Source organism: Phyllostomus discolor, chromosome 2 (genome assembly GCF_004126475.2).
Source record: "Phyllostomus discolor isolate MPI-MPIP mPhyDis1 chromosome 2, mPhyDis1.pri.v3, whole genome shotgun sequence".
NCBI classification, from domain to species: domain Eukaryota; kingdom Metazoa; phylum Chordata; class Mammalia; order Chiroptera; family Phyllostomidae; genus Phyllostomus; species Phyllostomus discolor.
The window spans coordinates 61,236,739-61,264,423 of record NC_040904.2 but is presented as its reverse complement, the minus strand read 5'-3'; the positions used below and the strand labels follow the sequence as shown (position 1 = coordinate 61,264,423).

General features: G+C 38.2%; 2 protein-coding genes across 2 annotated transcripts in view; one reads left to right on the top strand and one right to left on the bottom strand.

Annotated features, from left to right (window-relative positions):
* MED12L (mediator complex subunit 12L) overlaps positions 1 to 27,685 on the bottom strand; it is a 317,972-nt gene that overhangs the window by 203,330 nt on the left and 86,957 nt on the right. The window contains 4 exon segments of the mRNA XM_036017911.1: positions 10,230 to 10,406; positions 12,760 to 12,974; positions 15,218 to 15,344; positions 17,846 to 17,977. Coding sequence (XP_035873804.1) covers positions 10,230 to 10,406; positions 12,760 to 12,974; positions 15,218 to 15,344; positions 17,846 to 17,977 — 651 coding nt within the window.
* Positions 684 to 6,691, top strand: GPR171 (G protein-coupled receptor 171). Its single transcript, XM_028504200.2, has 2 exons — positions 684 to 1,159; positions 4,934 to 6,691. Exon 2 carries the CDS (start codon positions 4,983 to 4,985, stop codon positions 5,940 to 5,942), a length of 960 nt encoding a protein of 319 aa, XP_028360001.1. The 5' UTR covers positions 684 to 1,159; positions 4,934 to 4,982; the 3' UTR covers positions 5,943 to 6,691.

Genomic DNA, 27,685 nt, shown 5'->3' with positions numbered 1-27,685 from the left:
CAATAGAAGAAACCAGACCCTAACTGACCGGGAAACAGTTCTGCAATTACAAATCAACTTTGTACCAGCAGATTTAGAACTTCCTCAAACATGCTCGAAACATAACCTTATCTTCTCTTTTATAAAAGCTACCCTTATTCAAGAAACGTAGCCTGACAGAGCCAACCAATGACAGGGATGAGAGAGTGACTTTTCATTAGGTCCTTCATGGTGCTGGGCTCCATTCAGACACCCAGTAAATACTTGCTTGTCCACAGGCAGACAATGACCCAAACAATTAAGAAGCATACTTCTACACAATCTAATAGTTACTAAATACCTATCTCAATTCATTAAGCTGTTTGGGCTAAACCGACAAATGTTCATTGTAAGTCTCTTCTCATAACTTAGACATTTCCAATATATTCTTCAATGAAAAAATACAAACCATAAAACAGTATGTACAATATAATAACATTTTTAAGGGAACATACATACACACAGAAAATTTTTTTAATGTATGTGCTAAAAATGTTAACAATTGTTATCACTCTGCATAATAATGTGCTACTTCTATTTCTACTACCAGATTTGTCTACAATGAGCAAAAAAGAGTAATGAGAAATTAAGCAGACAGTACTTCACCAGACTATGTAAAGTTACAATTTTTTTGTTTATTAATAGGTGTCTCCAGCAGGATCCAAACTGTAACAATTGTTTAAAATTATAGATTTTAAAGGCTAATGAGTATCAGTATGTAGGTAGAACTAAAGAAATTTTGCTTGAACACCTAATATCTTTAACTCATAATCCTTTTCAAAGCACAAAAAACTGATGTTCTTTAAAGTTATTATGATGCCAAACACATCTTCAGTGTTTAAAAAAAAAAAAACTAGAGGTACTACAATGGACAAATAAGAATTTTCCCTCTAAAATTAGAATAGACAAATCCTAATTGCTTAAGAAAGCATATACACAAAATTGAAAAGAACTTCTTTAGGAGAACTTCATACAGTTAAACTCTTTGCAAACCACAGCTTCATCTACGTCAATATGCAACATTTTAAAACCACAGGAAAGGAAAGGAAATTTTTAGTACGACAGTGATACTGCTGTAGCGGCTCAAGCTTCCCTGAAGACTCGGAGAGAGGCGGCTGAGGCTCAGAGAAGATATCCCCAGGTATGTCTTTTTAAATATTTAATATATTCAAGTGTCTTTCTTTGGAAGGGAAATCTATGATTTTCAGTATTTAAACCAAATAAGTTGAAAATGTCGACATGTAGGAACGTTGCTATGTAAGAAGGCACCAGTTTTTAAACTCTAACTAGATTCTCACTGTAACCTACCCTAGAATGTTCTTCCATCTGAAGACCCCACCCATTCTCAAAAAAGCAGCTTAATAAATGAAAGACTGAATACTTAACCTATAGGTGAGCATAACTATTCAGTAAATTTTATAACTGGATGAACAAAGGCCATGTTGGTCTTCACAAAAAGGCATAATAATTCTTAAAATGACTTCCATCTATATATATATTACAGTAGGTAATTTGAAGAAAATTCCATTGTGATTGCCATAAAAAAAATCTAATGAGTTTATTTTCTAAGCAATGGGCACTTGATCCAAACAAAAGAGATACCTGGAATCTTTTCTTGATTTTGGTGGAGTACCTCTGGACACCTCAAATTTCCACAGGCTAGTAAGTGGTCGACAAAATATTTATCAAGCATTTAGTTTTCAAATTTGTGCTGGAAAACACCGATGTTATTACAGTACAATGTCACCTCTAACTGACATAACCAAAAATTTTAAATGAAGAGATTTGGTTTTTGTTGCAATAACCAAAGCGACAGACTTTTGTTAGACTGAGGTTCACGAAAAGAAACTGCCAGGCACTATCTGACCTCAAGCATCATCAAACAAATAGATACACTGTGATTATTTTTAAATATATTAACTATGGGTGTATATGGCCAGTCCCAGTTGCAGAGAATATTCACTGACCAAAACAAATCATTCCCTAATCCTCCTGTGTACCACACATTCATCTATAAAATGAGGCTTTAGTGTATAATCATATGAGCAATGGGGGCACTTTAAAAAGCTCATTATTATGTTAGTATAATGTCCCATTTGACATATAAGAACATAAGCCAAAATCCTAGCAACTTATAAAGGAACAGTGAGCAAAGGTGGGAGACACGGATGAATCTACACCAACATTAGCTTTTGACCCACAGAGGGAAAGGATATTGAGGATGCCAGGGTACAAATAAATGGTTAGTATGAAAAATCCGAGTCAGAGTCATAAGGTAATCAGTGAAACCTGGATTAGAATTTAGACACGAAGAGCATTTAGAATAGGCAGGATTTGGGTACGGGAAGGATAAAGGCAGAAAGTGTAGAACAGGAGCAACAAGGTCCAAACCTAGCCTGTCCCAACCAGCTGTGAACCCTTGAGCAAAACCCAAGAGCCACAACTCAGCTTCCTCAACTGGTCTAGGAGTGGACCAGATGCTATCAATAAAGGTTCCCTCCATCCTTAAAATTCTATCATCCCCAAGTTGTAGCTCAACCAAAAGCACAAACGCAGGAAGAAGCAAACAGTTCACGGAACAGTAGAGATCCCACCCATCTGGAGTAGAGAGGTGGGAATGAAGACCGTGGGGATGGTGTGGAGGGACCAGGTCATGGGGACTCAAAAGTAAAGGGGGTCAGACTGACAGGATAGAGCCTATGTTTGGTTTTTAAATATATATATATTATAAAATGAAACCTCAAAATACATGAAAACTAAACTTCTTTTATTAGTATTCAGGAAAAAAATTAAGAATGAAAACTGTTTAGAATATAGTTCCTGCCACATAATAAGCACTTAGTAAAGTAGCTGGTTGCTACAGCAATAATGACCCTCATCCCCACCATCATTATTACTATTGTTGTTATTATTGAGTGTTTACAAACACGGCTTCTGAAGCCAGGCAGTCTGGCTTGGAATCCTGGCTCCATAACCAGGTTCACATAACCTTGTTGTGCCTCAGTTTCTTCATGTGTAAAACACAGATAAACACCTACATGATAGGAATGATGGAAGATTTAATAATAGTACACATAAAGTCCTTAGCACAGTGCCAGACACAAAGCACTTAATTATTTTCACTGAGCTTAGTACAGAATGACACCATTTGCGAGCCCTGAATCCCATCTCAGTGAGGAAAAGGGGAAGAACATGCACCCTTTCAACGGCACTGACTTAGAAAGGGCCATGTACATCTATACCTTACCAACCCCCTTGCGTACTGTCTCATTCCACGATGCACGCGGTGGGTCATTAAATAATTAAGCAAATTAAACTTCAGAAAGGCTTCAGAGATTTTTGGTTTCGTTTTAAATTTTTAAAAGTTTGAGTGAATGCGCTTATTTGGCTTTCTTAGTCAGCCACCATACTTGTTAGTCACTATATTTAAAAAGATATACTTCGATTTTTTTCCTGATAAAACACAAAAATAATATTGTTAAAACAAAAGAAAGGTACTTAATATGCATAAGGAGGGAGCGTACAAAGAAGCAGCACCAGAGAGAAGGGGCTGTGGCCTCCAGAGTGAGCATCTGACTGGACTCCGTCAAAGGCAGCGAATGAAGCCCGGCTCATTTAACTCAGAGGGAACAGCACACTGCGTCGATCACGGCGGTTCTAATCTAAGGCTCTGTCTTCTACTTCTGAGCTTGACTGCCGCAAAACCACAGTGAAAGAGAAAGAAAAACACTCAAATGTTAACTTCAGATGTTTTGGTACTAAAATAACTGAGCTTCTCTTTGAGAGTTCGGTCACCAATGCCACGCACCCTTGTTCTAGACACCTTTAAAATACATTCTTTGTGAACTTTCTTAAAAACACTGAAAATACAGAAACATCTGTGCAAGCACTGTCCAACAGAAATAGAATGCAAACCACAAAGATACTTTAAAATTATCTAGTAGCTGCACTTAAAATAGCAAAAACAAACAAGAGAAATTAATTCAAATATTATATTTAACCTAATACAGCAAAAAATATTTGGACATATGCTCAGTATGAAAATATTAATGAGCTATTTTACTAATTGTTGTACTATTTCTATAAACTAGTACAATTTTACTGCTTGTACTATTTTTTTAAATGTTTTGTACTAGATCTTAAAAACCCAGTGTGTGCTTGGCATGTACAACACATGTCAAACTGGACTGGCCACACTCCGCGTGCTCACGGGTCACTGGATGCAACCGGGCAGGCTCACAGATCTGCTCCATGAGGAAACCAGAGCCAGGAAAAAGGATGCAACCAGCATCAATTCTAGACCAGATTCTAATCCTTCAACTCATCCTGCTAAAAAGAAAAATACAATAAATTCTGATTGTGAAAATGTTCTAGCAGGTTAGAGAGTAAAGGGCCTACTTTTGAAACACTTTCTTTTACATTTTAGTACAAATTTTGTTCACCCTTACCATCCCCCGCAGACCAGGCCCCCGAGCGTTAGGAGTCTACCCATCCGTGAGAAAGGAAAACCAGTGGCCTCAATGACATCTCTTCAGGCTCAGCCACAAAGCAGACCACTTTACCCTAGTTTCCTCTCTCTAGGTCTCAGAATTTCAGTGTAATTCTCTCCTCTGCAAACCAACTTACAATCCAACTGGTAACAAGACCTATCAGAACGCCAAAGTGTAATGTCAAAAATATCCCTTCTAGAAGCAAACCTACATGGGATTTCCCAAACACACAAAATCAGACCATGGAAAACCCAGGCTTCCTCATAACATAAGATGTTCCTGCCAGTCTACATGATCTATGAAGTTAAATAAAATTCTAAGAACTAGAAAGATTGTTGACTGTGGTATTGTGAATACAAGGTTTTTTTTAAAGAAAATAATTTCTAATTTTAGTTATTAACCTCCCTTCACTTCTTTTTTAACAGACTCTTAAAAAAATCTTTTGGAGACAAGTCATTCTTACTGTCCCACAAGATGACAAACAGTTCTACCTTCTGTCCAGTTTACAGAAATCTGCAGCCATTCACGTATTTCTTTTATTTAGTTTTCCTTATCGGATTTATTGGAAGCTGTTTTGCAACCTGGGCTTTCATACAGAAAAACACAAATCATAGGTGCATAAGCATATACTTAATTAATTTGCTGACAGCCGACTTCCTGCTGACTCTGGCATTACCAGTGAAAATTGTTGTTGACCTGGGCGTGGCACCCTGGAAGCTGAGGATATTCCACTGCCAAGTAACAGCCTGCCTCATCTACATTAACATGTACTTATCAATTATCTTCTTAGCGTTTGTGAGCATTGATCGCTGTCTTCAGTTGACACACAGCTGCAAAATTTATCGAATACAAGAACCTGGATTTGCCAAAATGATATCCGCTGTCGTGTGGGTAATGGTCCTTATTATAATGGTACCAAATATGTTGATACCCATCAAAGACATCGAGGAAAAGCTGAATGTGGGATGCATGGAATTCAAAAGGGAGATTGGAAAAAACTGGCATCTGATGACAAACTTTATATGTGTGGCCATATTTTTAAATTTCTCAGTCATCATTTTAATATCAAACTGCCTTGTAATTCGACAACTCTACAGAAACAAAGATAATGAAAATTATTCAAATGTGAAAAGAGCTCTCATCAACATACTTTTAGTGACTACAGCCTACATTATATGCTTTGTTCCTTACCACATTGTCCGAATCCCATACACGCTCAGCCAGACCGAAGTCATATCTGACTGTTCAACCAGGAATTCACTCTTCAAGGCCAAGGAGGCCACACTGCTGCTGGCTGTGTCGAACTTGTGTTTTGATCCCATCCTGTACTATCACTTCTCAAAGGCATTCCGCTTAAAGTTCACTGGGACTTTTGTTTCACAAAAAGACAGCAAGGCTCAGAAAAAAAAATCAAGTGATGAAAATGATGTATAAATATGGGATCATGTTATAATTTTATGCTGTAATTTCTTCCCTTGCTGGACAATAACTATAAAATGACTGGGAAAGAGAGCCTCTGAATGTGAAGATGGACAGCTTGCAAATGTGACCTGGTTTACTATGAAGCAGTTTTCAAATGCAAACCAAGCAGTATTTCTTAGTTGATCATACTCCTTAAGTCAAATATTTATACAAAAAAAACCTAAAAATTCTTGTTGAACCAATGTAAAACTCTTCAATATCCATGACACCTAAATGACTTCTGTGACACAGACACAGAAGTACTTGTGAGGTATTCATTTAAATACCTGGAACTGACTTCTTGATATAACATATGTAAAATACAGACGACCTGTAAACAGATTTGAACTGCACGAGTCCACTTACAAATTTTTTCAATAAATACATATAGTACTATAAATGTATTTTCCCTTCCTTATGATTTTCTCAATAACATTTTCTTTTCTCTACCTTACTTTATTATAAGAATATAGCATATAATGCATCTAACATATAAAAATATGTGTTAATCAGCTGTTTATGCTATCAGTATGATTTTCAGGCAACAGCAAGCTATTAGTAGCTAAGTATGGGGGGAGTCAAAGTTATATGCAGAATCTTTACCGTGAGGGGTCAGTGCCCCTAACCTCTTCATCATTCAAGGGACAACGATCAAGTCTATGTAAGTTGCCATACACCCCTTCAGCATCACCATTTACACCCCTTTTGGTCACTTAAAAAATGAAAACAACAAAAAAAAAAGCCAACTTATTTTTCACATGAAATCACCTGAGACTGATTTATTCTTAATCCTCCACTTCAAAGAAGGTAAACTTTTAGTTCACTCTTCCAATTTTTAACATCTAATTGTTTCTCACAAAATAACTAAAAATTTTTACTTCCAAAAAGGCTTGGAAATGCATGGGTAGTTTTTAATGTACTGCACATACTTATATTCTACTTGAAAGTTATGAATAAAAATTTCCTACTGTTAGTAATGACAAGCCCAGTGGTTATTTTTATTTTGTAGTAATGTGAAATAGACCCTACAACATTTTGAAGGGGAGCTGTTAAATTATACAAACTGTTTCAGAACTAAAAACTCAAAGTTATGGAAAAATAGCACCAAGTAGTCCTAAAATAGACATACCAGCTCCAAATAGCCAGGCCCTGCTAGCAACACAGTGTATAGGATCCACTGTGTTGCTAGCTACTCAGCTACTCAGGATCCTGAAGATGAGCCTGACCATGTGGGGCCAGCTGATTCAAGTGCGGGCAACTGCAGTGCTCAGGGTCACGCCTTTCAGTCTCTCTACCGCCAGTAACGCAGAAAAATCCAATAGATGGTGAAAGAAAAGACTTACTTAAAGACTGGAAAGTTTAAACAAGCACATATAAAATTTTGTGGGTTTTTTCATCTCAATAGGAAAAGCTCATATGAAAACAACTACTAACCCATTAACATTAGCTCCAATGATTAAGAAATGATGTTGTTCCTAGAAGCTAACAAATTTGATTCCAGATTCATTTTTAGATCTGCATTAAGAATTATTTTCTAAAGCCTGACACAAGACAACTCTGTCTACAGTTTCATAAATATATTCTCTGAGTTTGAAAACAATAATAAAAGAGAAAATGCACGATCGAGTGCCTATTACACTCACAGCACAGTAAGTACTGAATTCTAGGTAGCTGCTGGCAACACTAGGAGCCCCACCAGCATCACAGATCTGACACAACAAGGTACAAATGGCTCACCTAAGTTGCAGGCTGGTAGAATGCCTATGTGCTAGAACCTGTGCTTGTTGGGAGCTAAGAACATGCTTTTACTCGTGGGCAGATCAAGACATCATTCCTATAAGAGCATTCATAAAACTAGTTGTTGTTTTGGTTTTTTTTTTTTTCAGAATATTTTCGTTGAGTCCCCTTTAGTCCTGTCACCTTGGCCTTCAGTCACTAGGGTGTCATCTTAGAGCAAGAGGTAGAAAAAAAGAAAAATCTATTTTAAAAATCATATTCTTGTCTTGACTGGTGTGGCTCAGCTGGTTGGACCACAAAGCCAAACGTCGTTGGTTCAATCACCAATCAGAGCACATGGGTGGGTTGTGGGTTTGAGCACCAGTTGGGGTGTGTTTGATTGGTAACTGACAAATGTTTCTCTCTCACACCCGTTTTTCCCTCCCCATCTTTCTCCGGCCCTTCCCCACTCTCAAAAAGTAAATAAACAAAATCTTGTTTAAAATACCATATTCTTATATTCTCCCCACATGCCTGTTAAGTTAGTCAAATTTTTCTTTTTTAGTAAGGAAGAGAACCAGGATATATAGCATTCCTAACGTTAACATTACATTAGTATATATGTACTTTTACTTCCCTTTACTGATGGCTTATTCTAAATGACATTCCAATTAATGGGGTTATTAGGGCAAGTGGTGATGGAAGGCTATTAAGTATATCCTACCACATCAATTCCTAGAAGTTCTTTTTATGATTACTATACAGTTGAATTATGTCCTAATTTATCATGACACTTAGCCATTAGAAATCTTTCATGTTCTTTCCTCCAAGGAAGTGGACAGTCTTTAGAATACTAAATGCTGCAAATGACTGTGTAGCTAAGAATCATGTGAATAAAAGAATAAGAAGGTCCATGCTCAGGCAGCACGCTGCTCTGCCACCCAGACACTTGGAAGAGGGAGAGCTGCAAAGCTCTGCCTACACAACAGAGCACAGAGTCCTCAACCAATGTCAACCATTTTCACCATTTTCCCAATATTTGCTTCATTTTTCCTCTCCATTTTTTCCTTTTTTAAATAAACTTGTTTTGAAGTAATATAAAATTTATAAAGAATGTACAAATATAGTACAGAATTCCCACATATCCTTCCATCCAAATTTGCTCTCCCTTAATGCCTCATGTAACCATGACACATTTGTCAAAACTCGGAAAGTAACATCAATGCATCACTGTTAACTAAACTCTGAACTTCAATTACTGCCCCCCTCTTTTAACTCTATTTTAGAACAAATTCCAGATAGCATGCTAGTTCATCCATGGTACTTCAGGACACATCTCTAAATTATCAGGCTAGTCTTTCTGCTGCCCTAAATAAACTGTGAGATTATCCCAGTATATTAACAATGAGTAACACAGGTAACAGCCGAAAATGTTGATATATTAGCCAGTGATAAACAAGAATTATGGCAACTTTGGACACAGCCATGGACACAGGAAAATTAACATGACAAAAAGGGCTCTTAATTAAAATAAAGGGAAAAATACATGAGTACAGTGACTTTGAAAGTAATTTCAGAGGAAGTTCCAAAATAACAAAAATAAATAAACAAACCAATAAACAAATGTAAACTTATGTAAACTTAGTTTGCAGACCAAAATTCCTCAAAGATTGCAAGGAAATAGCATAATATATACTTCAAAATTACAGTTTTGTTAAAATAATAGTCTTCCATGACAATTATTCATTAAAATTACACAAAACAAAATTCTAAGAAGAATGATAGTGAACCTAAGAATAAAAACATTTACTGATCCTGGCCCTATCTTTACCACTAATACTAAAAAACTAAACTTGTTTCCATTTAGAATAAAGCACATCACTCTTTATGAATCAGACACTAAATTTCCTGGCAAGTATTTCCCATGCACTACCTAGTTCTTAATTTCAATGGGTCAAAATCCAAATTCATCTCACACACAGCCCCCTCTCTGAAGTCCTAATCAACTTCATAATATTTATTCTCACAGACTGGAAGAGACCCAAGAATGTCAAATGGTCCACCTTTGAGTGAGCAATTGAATTTTTACTCAATTATTGCACTTATTTCAAAGCTTGTCATTTTATAGATATTTGTCTCCTCCTATCTTATTCATCTTTCCTGTGCCCCAAAATTCTTACTCATCTGCATAATACCAAAAGTACCTACCAGAATACAGTGCACATAAATGCTACTCAATAAATGAGTTTCAAATTAAAGCAGGAAAACAAATTTAGACACTATTTGCAGTGACTCAAATGCTCATGAAAAAGGATACTAATATAGAAAATTCTGTTAAATCTAGTCAGCCAGTAGTATCACACCACGAATTTGGACCACACCAGTACCTAAGCTATATGATCAAATTATATAACCAAAGAAGCAATGAATGCAGGCACTCACCTACTTTCATATGGACTACTCAGGCGAGTAGTTGAATAGTCGGTGGTTAATGAGCCTATAATGAAATAATCAGGTTGCCAACTGATTGAAGCGAGGACTTACCAGAGGTATAGGAAAATGTGTTGCGTACTGCAGGTGTCGCAAGAGGTCATAATTAGATGGAAAAATTAACTCTCTCGGCTTTTCTCTCTTCAGCAACTTCTCCCCATTAACTGACATTCTTCTGCCCAAGGAAGGGTTGGCATTCTCACAGGGCTCTCCAGGCATGGGAGAAAAAATCTAAGTCATGTAAAACAAATGATGGAGATTGTAAATGAAAGAGAGTGAAGCCAAAACCCAGTGCTGCATACCACAGCGTCAAAGACACAAGACACTTATACAGGGACTTTTCCTTATTTAACCACTAAGCAAAATATATACAGAAATTTTGTTCATTTCCACAAACTTCGTATTAGATCACCAGGAGGCTCGCACCATCATCCTCCTCTTTGAAGATGAGACAGTGACAATGACACACGAGAAATGTGCACAGCTACATTTCCTGGAGGACCAGAGATAAAATCAGTTTATAGGTCATTGTTTTCCCCTTAGGGCTGTGTTTTCTATAAAAACACAGGAATAATTAACTAAGTCATGAACAGACAGAAAGGTTTTAGTCTGTACCGTAAATAATGTTCTTTATAGAGTTACTCATTAAGATGCATGAGGAAGAGCACATAATTTTAGATAAAGTAAAAGAATGTATAGCAAGTCCAGAGCCAGGAAAGCTATTATTTTAGGAGCTAAATATATACACAGCAAATCAATAAGAACTGGCATGGTAAAACCACTGCACCCCTTCACTCCTGAGAGATGATGGCCTCAAAATGAACAGAAGAGTCCCAGGCAGTTCACTAGGAGGACAGGAGTGTTATGCTTCCCAAAGGAGGCAGTGCAGCCCAAACTGAGGATGAACTGAAAAGAGGCAGCTGCGAAGGAGCTGGGCTGTGCCCTAGGAGGAGTATGGTGGGATCACATTTACATCACCACAAGGACACAGGTCACTCCAGTACGAGAAACAGAAGGATGGAGGCAAGTTTGGGGGAGGGATTGGGGGAGGGGTTAATAGTCAGTAAGAATTTGAAGGTTGAACCTACTGGAAATTCCGAACCAAAGTCAGTTTTAAAGTCACTCTTGTCTACTTCATCAAAAATATTAGTAGTTCCTGAGTCAATGCCCATATGTGCCATAATAGTCTGTTCCTGATAATTGCCAGAGAAAGAAAATCACAGTGTAAATTTTGTAGTTCATTAAGAAACTGAAGCTAAAACATGACAGTGCAACATCTTAACCATTCTATGTTTTATTTCCTCCTAGTGTTTATTCCCAAAAATAAAGAAGTTTTAAGACATGCATTGCTTTGCAAAGTCACATTAGTTGTCCTCACAATGAGAAACACACTTTCCATTATACTTTAAGGGAAGAGTGTGCAACCTCTTTCCTTATAAAAACTTCCTGATAAAAACAAACTGACCATAATTTCCTTCTTTGGGTTCTTCCCAGTCACATGCTCACCAACTTTTCCTAGTAAGAAAAATCTAAGAGTATATCTAAGATATAAGATCACTTGATATCCAAGAATAGAAAAGAAAAATCAGAAACACAAAAAAATCCTAAACAGCTAAAGTAACTTTAGGTTTTTTTTTTACCCCACATAACTTATATTGTGGATAAATTTAGAAACAAAAGTATTTATATCAAAGAAATATTTTTTTAAATTCTTGTACCATTTAGTCACCAAATCTTAAGAGTATAAACTATAAACCAATGCATGCAATTCTAATGTCAGGTTTTTAAATAAGTATAGCCACTGTTTTAAAAATAGAAAATTATATGCTTAAACTCTCACAGCACCAATATGAAGCTTTATTTAAGGAATTGTCAAAATCGCTCAGCATTTTCTACTACTTCCCATCACCAACTTCATGGGTTTTTGTTTTATTTTGTTTTTTGACTTGAAAATTTCCCTAACTATCTGGAACAACGTCCAAAATATCAGAAAATGGCAGAAAATTATAAAGTCCTACTCACATCATAAAATACTTTGTTGAAAAAAATAATTTTAAAGTATTTGAAAAACAGGAATTAAGTTTTTAATTAACTGAAATGAAAACACAATGCATTAAGACTAAAACAGACCTTCCTATTATGTATAAAAGAGTGATACAAATAACAAACAATACATGTTGGGGAAGATGCTCCTTCGAACAAAAACTGAACCAGGACTTTAAGGACAAAACAAGTCTGACTTTGAGGCACAACATTGAAGGAAAACTGAGGATTAGAAATACATAAAACTGAAAGCATATAATTCCGATCCAAAGAAAAACTTTATGGCTTGTCAAATCTTTTCATTAATAGTTTTAGAGGATCCAAAAAAAATTGGAAGATCTAAATTATAGTCCACTTGTTTCTGTGAGTGGGGAGTAGAAATAAATGAGCTTTGTAACAAGAGAATACAGTTAAAAGTGATCACCCTTCTCTCACAAAATATTCCTCCTCAGAGTGGATCCCAGCAGAACTGGGGGCGGGAGGGCGGCAGGAGGGGGCAGGAGAGGGTGTGGAGCAGGAACACCACTCCCGGGGCCATTACCTCCATTTTCACGTCGTGGTCCTTTGGATAGTGCTCATCGGCATTTTCTCCCGCTGGGGACCGTGGCCGTGTCGAGGCAGTGACGGACAAGTCTCCCCGGGATATGAGGGTGCACATGTACGCGTCATGGGAGAAGACGTCATGTCGGATGAACTCACAGAAGAGCAGCACCAGATTCACGAACTCCACCTTTTCACATTCACTGTTCGGATCCGCTAGAAAGAAAGAATTCAACCAAAAATTCATCCCTTTGACCCCAATAAAATAAAAAATATATATTTTTTAAAAAACAATAGCTAAGGTTTAACAATATGTTTACCACTTTTCATAATTTTTTTTTTACAAAATAAAAGATCATTGGAAAATTTACTATGAAGCACTATGGCACTTAGGTTTTAACTCTCCCACTGTAATTGAAAAATACTATCCAGTATGCTAAGTACAATTTCAAATCTAAAGACAGTGGTCCCTGGCAAATGAATGACCATTTAAAAATAATATAAACACAAAAAGTTTCAGATTAAAAAAAAACAGCAGACCTACACTTTTGTCTTCTGGTTTTATTAAAACTGCTCATGACTGTTTTCTATAGTTTGAGTGCATCCGTGTATTGTGGAGCACACTGTGAACTACTTTAAAGGAGACTCCACAATAGAACCGCAATGCAAATGGTATTTGAAAAAAAAGTGAGTGGGATTCACTGAAAAGAAAAAGGAAAAAAATGAAATTAAAGGGGCACAAACAGGAGCTCTTCAGTCTTTTTTTAATTCATAACCAGTCTATTGAACTTACATTATGACTCTTAATATTGCAACTGTACTCTAAAATTTCGTATCAGTACTTTGAGGGGTTAAACAATGTTAAGACTAACATCTCAGTCTTAACTCAGCCCCTGGCCCCATCACACTCACAAACAGAGACAAAAAGATGGATCCAGACAGCATGACACTTGGTGCCCTAAACCTTAAGCCTAAATGTTTGCTCTCACCCACCACCGTATTCACTGACAGCAACCTCTACAGAGAGACAAAACAGCTTTCTCTGACAGAAAATGGGACCCAGAACCAGCAAAGCCATAGAGTCAGGAAGTTTTTCCCCGAAGAGAGAACAGGAGTGAGCCAGGATGAGGAAAGCACACAGCAAACACCGTCTCCCCCGGGACACAAGATTAAGAGTTAGAGCTGCTAATTTCCATCTCTGACCGTGTATTTTCCATCTGGCAACTCTTCTGTCTTTTCACTTTCCTACTTCATTTTCCCTGTTTCACTTACTGTTCCCCACATACCACCCACCAGCTTCACTCCAGCTCTGTCTCTTCCTCTCGCCTAGACCAGCCACCAAATGACAAAAATAACAAAGGTGCCACTCAACCCAAACGAGGCCCTTCTCAGCGCGAGCAGAAGCACTACTGTTTCTTGCTGCTGTGCCGCTTTCTCCACAAATGTCTCCCTATCCCTCCCCTCCACTCTTTTCCTCCCTTTTCCATCACTTTCCACTTTGTGCCATTTTTCTGTTGTTCCATCACTACCTATCCTAAGACCCTCCCTGCTGTACTTTGACATATAAAAGCCTCAGGATAAGATCAAACCCACTCAACTCACACACATGGTTTTTTTAGTGTCCACCCACAATATAAATCCACCAGGTGGTTGTTTACTCCCCAAACCCTCAACTTCCCACCAACTACAGAAAAAAATAAAAAGTACCTAAGATGACATGAACATCCAAGAGAGTTGGCAAGTGGCCAACCATCTTAAGAAATAATTTCCTTGTATCTAAGACCTGGTTACAAAGTGCTATTGTTTGATTACTGTTCACCTTTTAAGATACAAAGTTAGAAAACATGAAATTTAGAAAATGGTTTGAAAAGAGAAAATTCCAAATCACAACATATAGTGAAACATCAAAGGACCTATTTTGGTAAGAAAGATCTAGAAAGGGAAAATTAGTCCACTTAAATATAAAGGAAGGAGGTACTTTATTTTTTTAACTATATAAAATTTTAAGCCTGTGAAGTTCACCCGATTTTAAAATTGCACAAAAGTCTCCAAAGAAAACATGCCACAGAAATTTTGCTCAGTAAAATGTACATTACATGCAGTGCGAAGAACTTTTGATAAGATGAAAATAAGAGCCCTGACCAGTGTGGCTCAGTTGGTTGGGCATGAAGCCCACAAAGCAAAAGACCACCGGTTCAATCCCCAGCCAGGGCACATAACTGGGTTGGGGGATTTGGTCCCTGGTCGGTGCATGTGAAAGAGGCAACCAATCAATGTTTCTCTTTCATAACCATGTTCTTTACTCCCACTCTTTCTCCCTCCCTTCTCCTATCTCTAAAAATAAATAAATAAAATCTTTTTTAAAAAAAGATACAAGTAAGAAAAAAAAGAAGAATCAGTTCAAAAAACAAGGGAGTCATTCTCTTATTTAATATGTAGAAGCAAAAACATTTACTTACACAATGAGGGGGCCTGGGTATCTAAAAACCTCAGCAGAACATTCTGGAAAACAGGCAAACTAGATCCAGCAAGAGATGCCGAAGAAATGGACTCCTTTTCATCTAAGACCTCTGATTCCCCACATCTCTAAGATTAAAAATAAACAAGCACAGTTAATTATAAAGAATAAGTATAGTCAGTGGGTCATGAATTTGTTATTCTTTTATTAAGTTCCCAGATAAAATGTAAAATTAATTAAGACTTCTGTATATATTTGTGGGCCATGCATAGTAGGTAAATATAATTTCTAAAAGTTGAGGGAACTATCCCAGAACAATTCAAATGTTCAAACAACACCCTTTTGGAAAATATTATTCACATGAATTATAAACTCTGCACAGTACTGTGTATCCATTGAAAACACACCATAGTACAAAATAAAGGACTCATTATCCCTGTGCAAAGTGCTAAAAGTAATTTGAGGTGTCTTCATTTTTATTGAGCTCATGTTTAACTGTACTTTCCGTAAGAAACATTTGGGCATGTATTATTGAGTTTGATTCTTCTGTGCTCGTTTTTGTCCAGTGGGTGTGTTTACGAGAGTGTGTGGGGAGGTGTGGTGTCCAATGAGAAAGCTAACACAATTTCTCCAACAAGAGCCTTTCACTGATTCATCACATGTCACCAGTAAGATCTCTCAGAACCTCTGCAAATCTCCACAGTTCACGAGACAGAAACCCATTTAGACAAGTTCTTCAACTTGTGTATTAGTTAGACAGAACTTACTAGAAGACTAGAAAAGAAAGCTGTTTAGAAGCAATCAGATCCTTGTTTTCTATTATTTTTGATATCACTTTAATCCTTATTCATTAATATTAGATACTAATTTTATATTGATATTTCTCCAAGCCATCATCTCTTTACAAAGATCAAATTTCAAAAATGTTTATTAGAAATCAATTATTTTAAATATCTCTGAAAAAATACATTTATACCTATTAAAATGACAAAGTAATCTATGTGTGCACCTCTTCTAAAGTGACTCTGTGTGTGTGTGTGTGTGTGTGTGTGTGTTCTGGACACATGGGGGGAAGGGTGGGATGACAACAATAATCCAAAAGCAACAAGGAAGTCTGAAAAATTCAACTTTAGTTACTGAAGTTTAATCATTGCAATTCACTGCAGAATAGAATTCACTGTAGAATTCACTGTTATCTATCAATATGTGAGAGGAGAAAAAGTATGAAACACTTTTCCTAATTTGCACACTGTACAATGGGCTCATGTTTTACACCTTAACTTCAGTATCTTCAAGCTCCAATTTCAATATGATCTTTTGTATCTGGAGCAGTGCTTTCCCAACAGAGATGTCAATGAAAATATTCTTTCTATTTCATTTTCTAATAGCTTCCTAGGAAGTGGGTGCATAATCAGTCTCAGAGAATCAGCTAAGTGCTCATCCATCTATGCAACATTTTCTGAGCATCTACTATGTGCTGGGCACTATTCTGTGTGCCAAAGTCCCTGTTGTGAAGCCTACATTCTAGAGAGAGGCAGGCATTAAACAGTAAGCCAATGAGGAACATAAAACAGTGGCGTGAGAAGAGTGACTGAGGTATGGCGGGCCCCATTCACTGCAGATAAGGTGGTATATGGAAGATCTCCCTAAGGAGGTGACACACGCAGGGAATGCCACAAAGAAAGCAACACCTCCTCAAATAGAAACAGCAGAAAGAAACTGGCCATGTAAGAAGTGGGGAGCAGAATATGCCACCAGAAGAAACGGTATGAGCAAAGACCCAAAGGTAAAAGCGAGTTTGGAGGGACAGGAAGACCAAGGCGGCTTGCAGCTGTGTGTCCCAGGGGAGAAAGGCAGGAGACGGGTGGGAAAGGCAGGCTGTGTGGGCCACATACAGAGACATCATGGAGTTTTAGTGAGGGGACAATGTGGTCTGTTTCCACTTTGAAAAGATGGCTCCGGCTGCAGAGAGACAGGGAGAAGGCCCTGCAGGTGTCCAGGTGAGAGATGGCAGGGCCTGGTCAGTTCACACACGCCTTCTCCGGAGGGGTCCCTGCTGCTGAATCTCACAGGCAGGAAAGAAAGCTCACTGAAAACCTTTCCCTATCCCTTCAACAAAAGCTAATGTCTATGAAGTTAGATTTGTTTTCCCTTGATAATCTACTTCTGAGGCTTTAATTGCTTTTCTCTGAGGCCAGAATACAATCTCAAAAAATAATACAAATTAGTATCTATAATTTGATAGACACAAAGTGTTTCTGGTTCCACTAAAACATTATGTGGCCTTAAAATTCATAACATATAAACATATTCACAAACATACACAGTAATACAAAATATATACACATACATGTATATGTATGTATCTTAACCTCACAAAGGGAGATTTCCTTGTTCTCAGATATTAAAGTTTTATTTTAAAAGATAATTACAAGTTAGTCCAATGTATTAACTATTGGCTTCATTAACTTAGAGGGAGCCTACTATGAAGTCCTTATGTGAATTCATACACTCTCCCATTTTCCTTCAAAAGAAAAAACACAGCATAACAAGGATAAGAAAATGGAATCCTTCCCAAAACATTATTTTTAAGTGATGGCATTCAACAAGTAAGAAGAAAACAACCTACCTCTGCCTCAATTTCCGCTTGCCTCTTCTCCAAGAGCTTGGCCACAGCCATCGCCCTGTGCTTGCCTGACCGTTTGCAGCTCACAGCCCATTCGCACAACAGCGTCACCACCGCTTCATCATTGGGGGCGACCTAGTGACCAAGAGAAAGGGGTACCAGCCAGATCAAATGAAACAGTCACCCAGTCAGAGTCAGGAAAAGCAAGCAATGAAATTGTCTAAAGCTTGGAAGCTTTTTTGTTACATTTTATTAGTCGTTTTACAAAGCATTTCCAAATCTTAGTTGTAATTGAAATATAAAGAGTAAAACTTTAGTCATAGGGAAGGAAATTATTTACTTAGAACAGGTGAATCTGTGACATTTCCAAGAGAATTAGAATTTCATAAGCCTTCACATACACAGGATCATAACCTAGCCCTATCAATCCTCCAGAACGCAAATTTCAAAAGTCAACAGAAAGGGAAACAGACCAACAAATGTCAAGAACAGCTGCTATAAAGCCCCGGCATTTCACACCACTGTTGACCCCTCAGGCCCTCACTCACAGCCACGTTATCAAATCGCCTAGTCCAATGAGAAACTTAGAGAAACAGAGTACAGGGGTGGGTGGGCTGCCAATCAAAGACCCACTGCAACAGAAACAACACACGTGAAAAATGGCTGCAAAAAAAAATAAAAATAAAATGAAAGTTAAAAGCAGACAGAGTCAACAAATGGCAGCGGCCTGGGTCTATGAAGGGCTCAGCACCCATCCAGGATGCGGGCTGTAGTTGTCGTGGCCCATCAGCAGGCCCCACCCACTGAGGATGAGAGGGGAGAGGATGAGATAAGTCAGCAGTGGAATCATCCTTCCATGCAATCTGGCCTTTCCTCCTCGAGGATTCCTGCCAACCAACGGAACATCAACTGCAAGTTTTTAATATTTGCCTCACTGTATAAACACTATACCAAAACAAATAGTGTCAGCACTTGTATGCTGTATGAAATGTTCTTAATGTTTTAAAACCCATAAGCTCAGAAGGAGGTTAAGAATAATATGGGAAATGGAAAAGTCAAAGAACTTAAATGTATGACCCATGGACATGAACCAAGGTTGGGGGGAACACTGGTGGGAGAGGCATACAGGGCAGAGGGGAATCAAGGGGAGAAAAAAATGGAACAGTTGTAATAGCATAATCAATAAAATATATTTAAAAAATAAAATCCATAAGCTTAATTAAGATTATGATAGTTGTGAGCACATTTCCTGGAAGAATATACAGAGTTGGGCAAAAGTAGGTTGACGGCTGTTCGTATGGAAAATATATAATAGAAGAATGCATAATAATGCAAGAATAAACTGTTTCATGTACTCAAAACTGTAAACCCACTTTACCAACCCTTGTATACACACACACACACCCACACACATTTAGTACACTGCAGATTTGTGAACTGTGAGAAGATATCCAAGAATCTCAGGATAAGAATCCCTAATCAGCTTTTGAACACAAGTAAACAATTCAGATCATAAAAATCAGTTAATCCCAAAATTTTTACCCATCCTACTCCCTAAATTTCATTAAAAACATCTTGACTCAAAACAAAACAAAAACAGTTAAGTTATCTGGGACAGATATTTCAAAAGGAGCTCTAGCTCTCTTGATTTAAAGCAAGAGAAATAATCCAATTAAAATATACAAAGATTGAACATAACATTTAAAAAAAGAAAGTGAACTGGGAGGAATGCCTGTCTGGATTCAATCTAACCCAGAGGAAAGAAAAATAATAAAAGCCAGTCTAGTGAAGCACCAAATGTTTACATTTAGAATGTTAAAGAGAACAAAAGAAGGTACTGTAAAAATATTGCCACCAATATTTAATAAATGAACCTAGCAAGTAATGTGCAGCATACCCACATTTACACAATGTTTTACTTTCCTCTGCATCGTACACCTCAGGTGAAAGTATGCTACAAAAGGATAAATAGTTGGCATACCCAGTTTAAGTAATAGGTTCTGCTTGAGCTACAGATGTATAGAAAAGAACATATCAGGAAAAAGACTTCTCCTTAAGACATCCAGCTATGGCCACTGGTTTGGAGTAATATGCTAGAAAACAAGGCCTAGGAAGGAGTTGCTTCAACTTCTAAAAGCGCTTAGGAAGTACCGATGAGAATATATGTGCTGGAAAACAACAGTTTAAAAGACCTGGTCCCTGTTCTCAAAAAGTTCACCTTACAACAGGAAAAGCAGAGAAAATTCATCATAAAGCAACGAGAGGTTTGTGATAGGGTGCAGGAGGAAGTCATCGAGTCTCACAGTCTACACCTTCCATATCCCAAAGGAGGTGAGCGTCCGTCCATCTGTCCCAGCTTACAGACATCTGGGAGCTTAACTGGAAGACAGGCCTGCAGTCTACCTGAAGTTACAGTCTCTGTGTGTGATTACTTGGAATTAAGTGAATTTAAAAAGTCAGGGGAAAATGCTACCGAAAGACTGAGTTTTCAAATTTTATCACAGAAATTTTCCTGTCTTCCTATCAATTGTGCCCATAACAAATTACTCATTTAAATTCTGTTTTCCACAGAAAAGTATTTTCCCATAATGTCTAGATTCCAAGAGTGTGAAGTCAACCCCTTTCTGAATATCGAACAGCCTGCCAAATGATGCCACTCTCTCCTTAGGACACTGGAGTTGGGGGGCAGGAATGGGCAGGGTCTGTGCCAATTTTCGAAGGAATAGGAAGATAGTTCAAAAGAGATTTGATAGCAGCCTACACTAACTTCTCAGAAGATCATAGTGGAAAATCAGGTTATATTATACCAACTGGAAAGCAAGCTATCTCTGCAATATGAGTAATTACATATTTACACACTTGGGTAATAAAGCATGTCATTAGCTCTTTATTATTAAAAAATAGTTATAAAATAATTTTTTGTAATTCTAGCATTATTTTTCAGAAGAACATCGCATTCAAACCTTTTTCTCCTATTTACTATGAAGTTTTGGTCCACATTTTAAGTGGATTTACCACTAATTATCAAAAATGGGGAGTATTTTGCTTATTTGACTCCCACACCAGTTCCAGGGTACATCCCATCAGTTTGATCCAAACAGACACCCATGGCTCATGGTCCCCACATACCAATGCCTTGTACCCTTCCCCACTGCTCTGCACCAATCAACTGTTAGAAAATTATCAGAGGGTGACTTCCATTTGTCTGCCAAATTAATGTCCGTCACCAGGACATCATGATTTCAAATATGTACACTGAAATGCATTTTCATCCTAAAAAACAAATTTCTAAAAATATTAAGATTCTTTTCCTTTAAACAACCAATAATTGTTTAAGTGAAACTTAATATTATTTTAACACATAATAAATTTAAGGCAAAAGTTTGAGGTACAATAGCAGTTCAAGATATGAACTAAATATAGGACCTGCCTTCAACAAGATGACCCTTGAGTGGAACAGACACACATGTATGTAAATAACTTAGATGAATAGAAAAAGGACATGAAAATTATCTCAGAAACACAACATTCACCAGGAGCACCGAGACAACTGAAGGAATTCATTAGATGTTTCTTTTAGAAGGTAGCATTTAAGAAATATCTTAAAGAATTAAATTTCAAAACAGAGATGAACAAAAGCAAAAACAAAGTATGTGGCAGGTAGAATGATGACCCCCAGACCCCTGCCCCCGCCCCGAAACACGTCCTCATCCTAATCCCAGGACCTGTGAATATGTAATCTTAAATGGCAAAAGGGACTCTGCACTGTGATTAAGTTATTGAGATGGGGGTATCCTGGATCATATGGATGGCCCTTAAGTAATCACGGGGTGCTTATAAGGGGAAGGGAGGGGGAGAGTCGGAGAAAGAACTGTGACAAAGGAAGCAGCAGCCAGAGCCGAGGAGGGATGTGAAGATGTTCCGTCATTGGCTCTGACCATGGGGTGAGGGAACACAAACTGAGGCCTCAGAAGCTGGAGAGGGTTCCTCCCCAGGAGCCCCTGGAAGGAATGCAGCCTGACTGACAGCTTGATTACAACCCAGTAAAATCACAACCTCCAGAACTAGGAGAAAATGAATTTGTGCTGTTTTAAGCCACTATGTTTCTGATAACTTGTTACAGCAACAACAGGAAATTAATTCTAAGTAGTTTTAAGCAAACACATCAAAAGTGGAAAACATAGTTTTGGTTCAAAGAATTACAGCAGCAGAGGACTGCTGATTAAATGACAAATACAAGAGGCTACAATACAAAATTAAAAATCTGGAAAAATGTTTAATGATAACATACTGAAAAGAGTACCATGAAATTGGTAGTAGCCTCACTCATTCATTTACTTACTAATGCATTCAATAAGTATGTATTTGTCACCTGCTATTACCAGGCCCTAATCTAGGAATTAGCTATAAATAGATTCCCATGCATCACTTTGTAGAAATAAAAATTGGTATTTCCCTTCTGAATATAATTTCTATTATATAATAAGAGTCTTAAAAGTTCATACTATTTGCTCCAATAATTCAATCTCTGAGAATATAGCCCAAGGAAGTTATCTTAAAGTAAAAAGATATGAGTGCTCCAGGCATCAGTGCAACCAAACCTCTCTCCACCTGAGCCCCAGGAAATGGTGAAGATTCCTTCTGAAACCTAAAAGGGGCACACAAAGGGGTCAAATCGATAAAAACACAGTGACCTTCCAGGGAGAAAATGGTCCAAGCTGATGGTTCATGGACCCAAGCATGTGTCTCCAGCAGTGGAAGTACAAAAAATGTTGCGGGAGTTGTTTTGTTTCTATTTCTATTTTTCTGCACCCAAATGGTGATATTTCATTATCTAATTAAAGACATATAAATAAGAAAGGTAGATAAGAGAGGCTTGCAAGTAAATAGAGAAAAGGGGAGGTCAAAGATGCATGATCAGCAATAAATCCCAAATCCTCCCCAAACCGGAAGGGGGAGTTCTCGGCCCTCAGACGAGGTCTGCTCTCTCTCTGACACCATTCTCCTTCTCCCAGGAGCCACACCCCTACTTCTCCCGGGAGTGCTGTTTTTCCTCCTGCCCCAGGTGGTACAAGGAGGGGTAACCAGTTGTAGCACCCCATCCTCTCAGCTTTAATGCTACATTCTGGATCTGGAGCTCTGACAGGCAGTGGAGACTTTAGGAGATTCTCTGAACACAAGGAGGAAGTTATCAGGTACGCGTGAGGTGCAACGCTCTATGTTCAACCTAGTAAAGCTTGGGTGTTAAAGGAGACTAGCCCTGACCAAATGACATTGTTTATATTCTGGTCAAACACCTATTGCGTAGAATAAGCTTTTTAGAGTATTTACTGCTTATTTTAGTCGTTGCTAATGTCTTAGCACCAATAACTGACCTAAGTAGACACAACAAAAGTTAAAGATGGAAAGTTCTTGATCTTAAATGTAAATCTTCTCATTGACCTAACAAATTTGTAAAATAACATAGTATAGACTAAAATAAAATATAAAATAACATAGTATAGACTAAATCACTTTCCAAGTCACTTAAGAAAGGTAACTTGGCAAATTTGAAGGTGGCAGTAATAGAGATAGTTAATATTTATTGAGTGCTTCCTCAATTTACAGAGACTGCAATAAATGTGTTTTAGGAATTATTTTAATCTCCATTTTCTGTGAGCTAATTTTTAGTGTCCCCACTTTGCAGATAAAAAACCCAAGACATAAAGATGCTCAATGATTTGTCCAATATCACTCAACTAATTAATGAAACCCTTACCACAACATAACCCTGGGGAAATAAACTAGGTAAGCAGAGCCACACGCATGTCAAAAGAACCTGGGAAAGAAATTTTGCTCCCCCCCCCACCCCCAGGGTACAGTGGTCCTCAGTGTGAGCTCCGAGCTGCCCTGGGCTCTTCTGCCTTCCACCCTTGGTGCTCACAGCCTCTGAGTGTTCCATCTCCTTGTTCCGTAATACTGATACTGATTTCCAAGTGACATGCATCCCTCAAAACACAGATTCATGGTTATTAGATCTCCAGCTACTGGTTTCAAATGTCCATTAGGAAGGGGAGACCCACCTCTGAGAACTATTACAGAAAGTGCCTCTGGGACAAGGGGGCCAAGAGCCTGAATTCTGGCCTGGGCATAAATGAAAACATGTAGTCATGGCAACAATATTAACAGTTGTAAATTTCCAACCACAGGCAGTAGTAGTAGTAATAATCAAAAATATTTATTGAGCAGGCACTGGGTGTTTTACTATCATCTCTCACTTCAACAAGAAACTTGGAAGTAGGCATTGCTATTCCCATTTTACAGGTAAGAAAACAGAGGTTTGGAAGGTAAGTAAAGCGGCCAAGGGCACAGAGATTGAAAGTGGGAGAACTAGGAGGCCTAATTCCAAAGCCCACACTTGCTGTTGCCCCCAGTCTTGGGCGAAGCAAGATCACTGGAAGCACAAGAACATCTTGGCGATATGGAAGTCTCCTAAGTGGGTCACACAGACCCTGCTCCAACCAGCCACTGCCACCCACGGCTCCAGCCCCGACTCCCACCTCTCGAGTGACCAGCGCAACTTCTAATCTAATTGTTGTACAGAAAACGAAGCCACAGGAGTGAACTGCTGAAGACTTCACTCCTCCTCTAACAGTTCTTAGATTAGATGCTTGACAGTGCCTGACACATGGCAGGTTCAATAGTTAGTTTTTAATTAAAGAATATAAAAGCAATGTACTGTACTACATGAAACTGAAGGAAAACACAAGGAGAATGGTTGAGGGGGGGCGTTCTAATATCTTATCTCCCTTCCCCCACACACAGATACACTTACCTAACATGGAAAAACATCTGATATAACCCAAAAGTTGACTAAGTGTAAAACACCAGAAGCATTTCTATTCCTAACTTAATGAATCAAGAACGCAGGCCCCAACACTCTTATTTAGCATCATTCTAAAAGATCAGTCAGTGGGAAGAAAAAGAAACAAATGTTTGAAAGGATAAGGCAACAGTTCACATAAAATAATTATCTAACTCCCCACCAACCCAGATAAGTGGAAAACTTTATAAGAATAAAAGAATTAAGTACCACAGATAGAACAAAATAAACAAGCAAAATGTCATGGACAATATTAAGCAGAAGAAAATCCTGTTAAGAGTCTTCAGTGTTCACACACCTATGCACACAAATGTGCCTGGGAAAATACCCAAAGTATACGGGCCAAAATGAACGGCAGTTACTTCTCACAAAACACAGTGTCCCCCTTCTCAATGCTTTCACACCATCATATGATTGTCGAACAAAGTGAGGCCTAATGTTTGAAAAATGTTAGACGTCTCAAAACTGCTAGGTCACGGACTTGGAGAGTCTGGCCCCACAGCAGGGACTCTGGTAGCCCCCCAGTCTCAGCAGGAGAATAGGGCAGGATTCCAAGTCGCTGGCTACAAGGGAGTCCTTGATATCAAGAGTGTATTTGTGTACTGTGTGTAGAAGAATCACAAGCAGAAAAAACTTCTATAATGAGAACAATTCAAAAATTCAAATCAGTAAGGCCCCTTAAAAAACAGAATTGTTCATCTGACCACATAAACTTGGGACAAACCCACAGTGATAAAATACTGAAACTATTAATCCTGTTGCAAATCATCATTATTAAGAGTGCTTTCTACATCTATAGTACAGGTGTTCCAAATGTGAAGAAAGTTTTCATAAGGGGGATTTGTCACATTTTTTTCTTTCCTGGGGGAGGGTGGCACAAACCTAATAAATTAAGCTTAATTCAATTCTTACTCAACAACCTAATGGTATCTAGAATCTAACCACAGGTCTTGTATTCTTTAACAAACAAAGAAGGGAATACAATTGGCAACTACATCTGAGGCAGACTTCCTTTAGAAATCAGAAGATAATCGGTAAGATCGTTTATCATTTTAAATACACAACCTATGTTATAAAACAATACCATAGCCCTGACTGGTGTGGCTCAGTTGGTTGGGCATCATCCCATAAACCAGAAGATCACTGGTTTGATTCCCAGTTTGGGCACATGCCTGGGCTATGGGCCAAGTCCCTGGTTGGGGGCGTAAGAGAAGCAACAGGTAATATTTCTCTCCCTCTATTTCTCCCTCCCATCCCTTCTCTCTATAAACAAACAAACAAACAAACAAACAAGCCCATAAAAGGGAACAGGGAAAGTCAATGGCTTCTTACTGTAAAATAGCAGCAAACTTGACTGGACATCAGATACTGAATAAAGCTCTTTTAAAAATATTTTTAAGATTTTATTTATTTGGTTGTTTGTTTATTAGAGAGAGGATATGGGAAGGAGAAAGAAAGGAAGAGAAACATCGATGTGATAGAGAAACACTGACTGGCTGCCTCTCCTATGCACCCCAACCAGGGACGAACACGCAACCCAGGCAGGAGCCCTGACCAGAATTGACCAGCAACCTTTTGCCTCGTGGGACAACACCCAGCCCACTGAGCCACACCGGTCAGGGCCCTAAATAAAGCTCTTCAATACCCCTGTAATCTGAAACTAAAAAGAAGTGTTTATAAATATAATGAGTCGCTTTAGTCGACATTAAACAAAATGGTCATATCAGGATAAAAACATTATTCATATACTAGAGCCAACAAATAATACGGAATGATGAGCAGAGCAGGCCCGCGGTGTGAGGCACACTGCGGAGACCTGGGTGGACTTCACGAGTTGCGTAAGTTAGAAACTGGTCTGAACTGCAACCAGGACATAATGAGCCTGTGGGACATAGTCGCAAATAGTATTTCTAACAGTATCACCATATAAAGTAACAAGCTCACAAGATTTATCACTTAAGTATAAATAGCATTCGCTGTTCAAAAATATTCATAAATATGAATGTTTTCACGTGTACATTTCCAAAAGATATCTGGAATGGCTGGTTTCTGTGAGGAAGGGGGCAGGTTTTCCTCGTCTCACATCCTCAGAATCAATGTTGAAACAAAACACACACCATGAAAACAAAAAAGATGTCCTTTTTTTCCAAAATAGCAGTTACAAATAGTACAGTTCTGAGAAAATAAGAAAACAAAATTAAAACCATTTTTCTAGCATTTATATCAACTAATTGTCATTAATGTACACTGTGCCAAAAAAGAAATTTGCTATCCCTCAGTCAAATCAACATTCAAATCATACAAATGGAGAAAACAGTTTTGAGAAATCTATAACTGTATGATAGCCGAAGTCATACGTGAGATAAAATTATCATCACAAGGTAAATCCCTCTGAAAGTCCTTGAAAAGTGTCATGTCTCTAATCCTGAAAATAATTAAAACATTAGACATAATTTCCAAGGCATCACTGTATGGTCCAATAAACTGTACCGCTTGCGTTTAAAAAAAAAATACAATGCTCACCTAAGATGTTTTCTTTTCATTGCTTTTGGAGAAAGAGGAATGGTGGGGAGAGAGATAAACCTCAGTCAGTGCCTCTCGTACGCACCTGAACCGGAGATCAAACCCACAACCCTGTGCTCTGACCAGGAATTGAACCCTCCAATTTCGGTGTACGAGACAATGATCCAACCAACTGAGCCATACCAGCCAGGGCTGTATTGCTTGTCTTTTACAAATAATAAAGGAGACAAAGAAATGAGAACAAGGGAAGTAACAATGTCTAAAAGATGGTGCCAGGTTCTCCTGACTTGATGACCAGAGTTGCCCAGCCAAGAACCTAACAACTGGCACTTGCTGTCTACCACATGCTTCCCCATGAAGAGGGCTCCAAGGAAGGGCGCTGGGCAAAGGGAATGGCACTGATGGAGGTAAGCTGCTGGCTTGAGGCTCCGCAGCCACTGGGTAGCAAAGCCAGGACT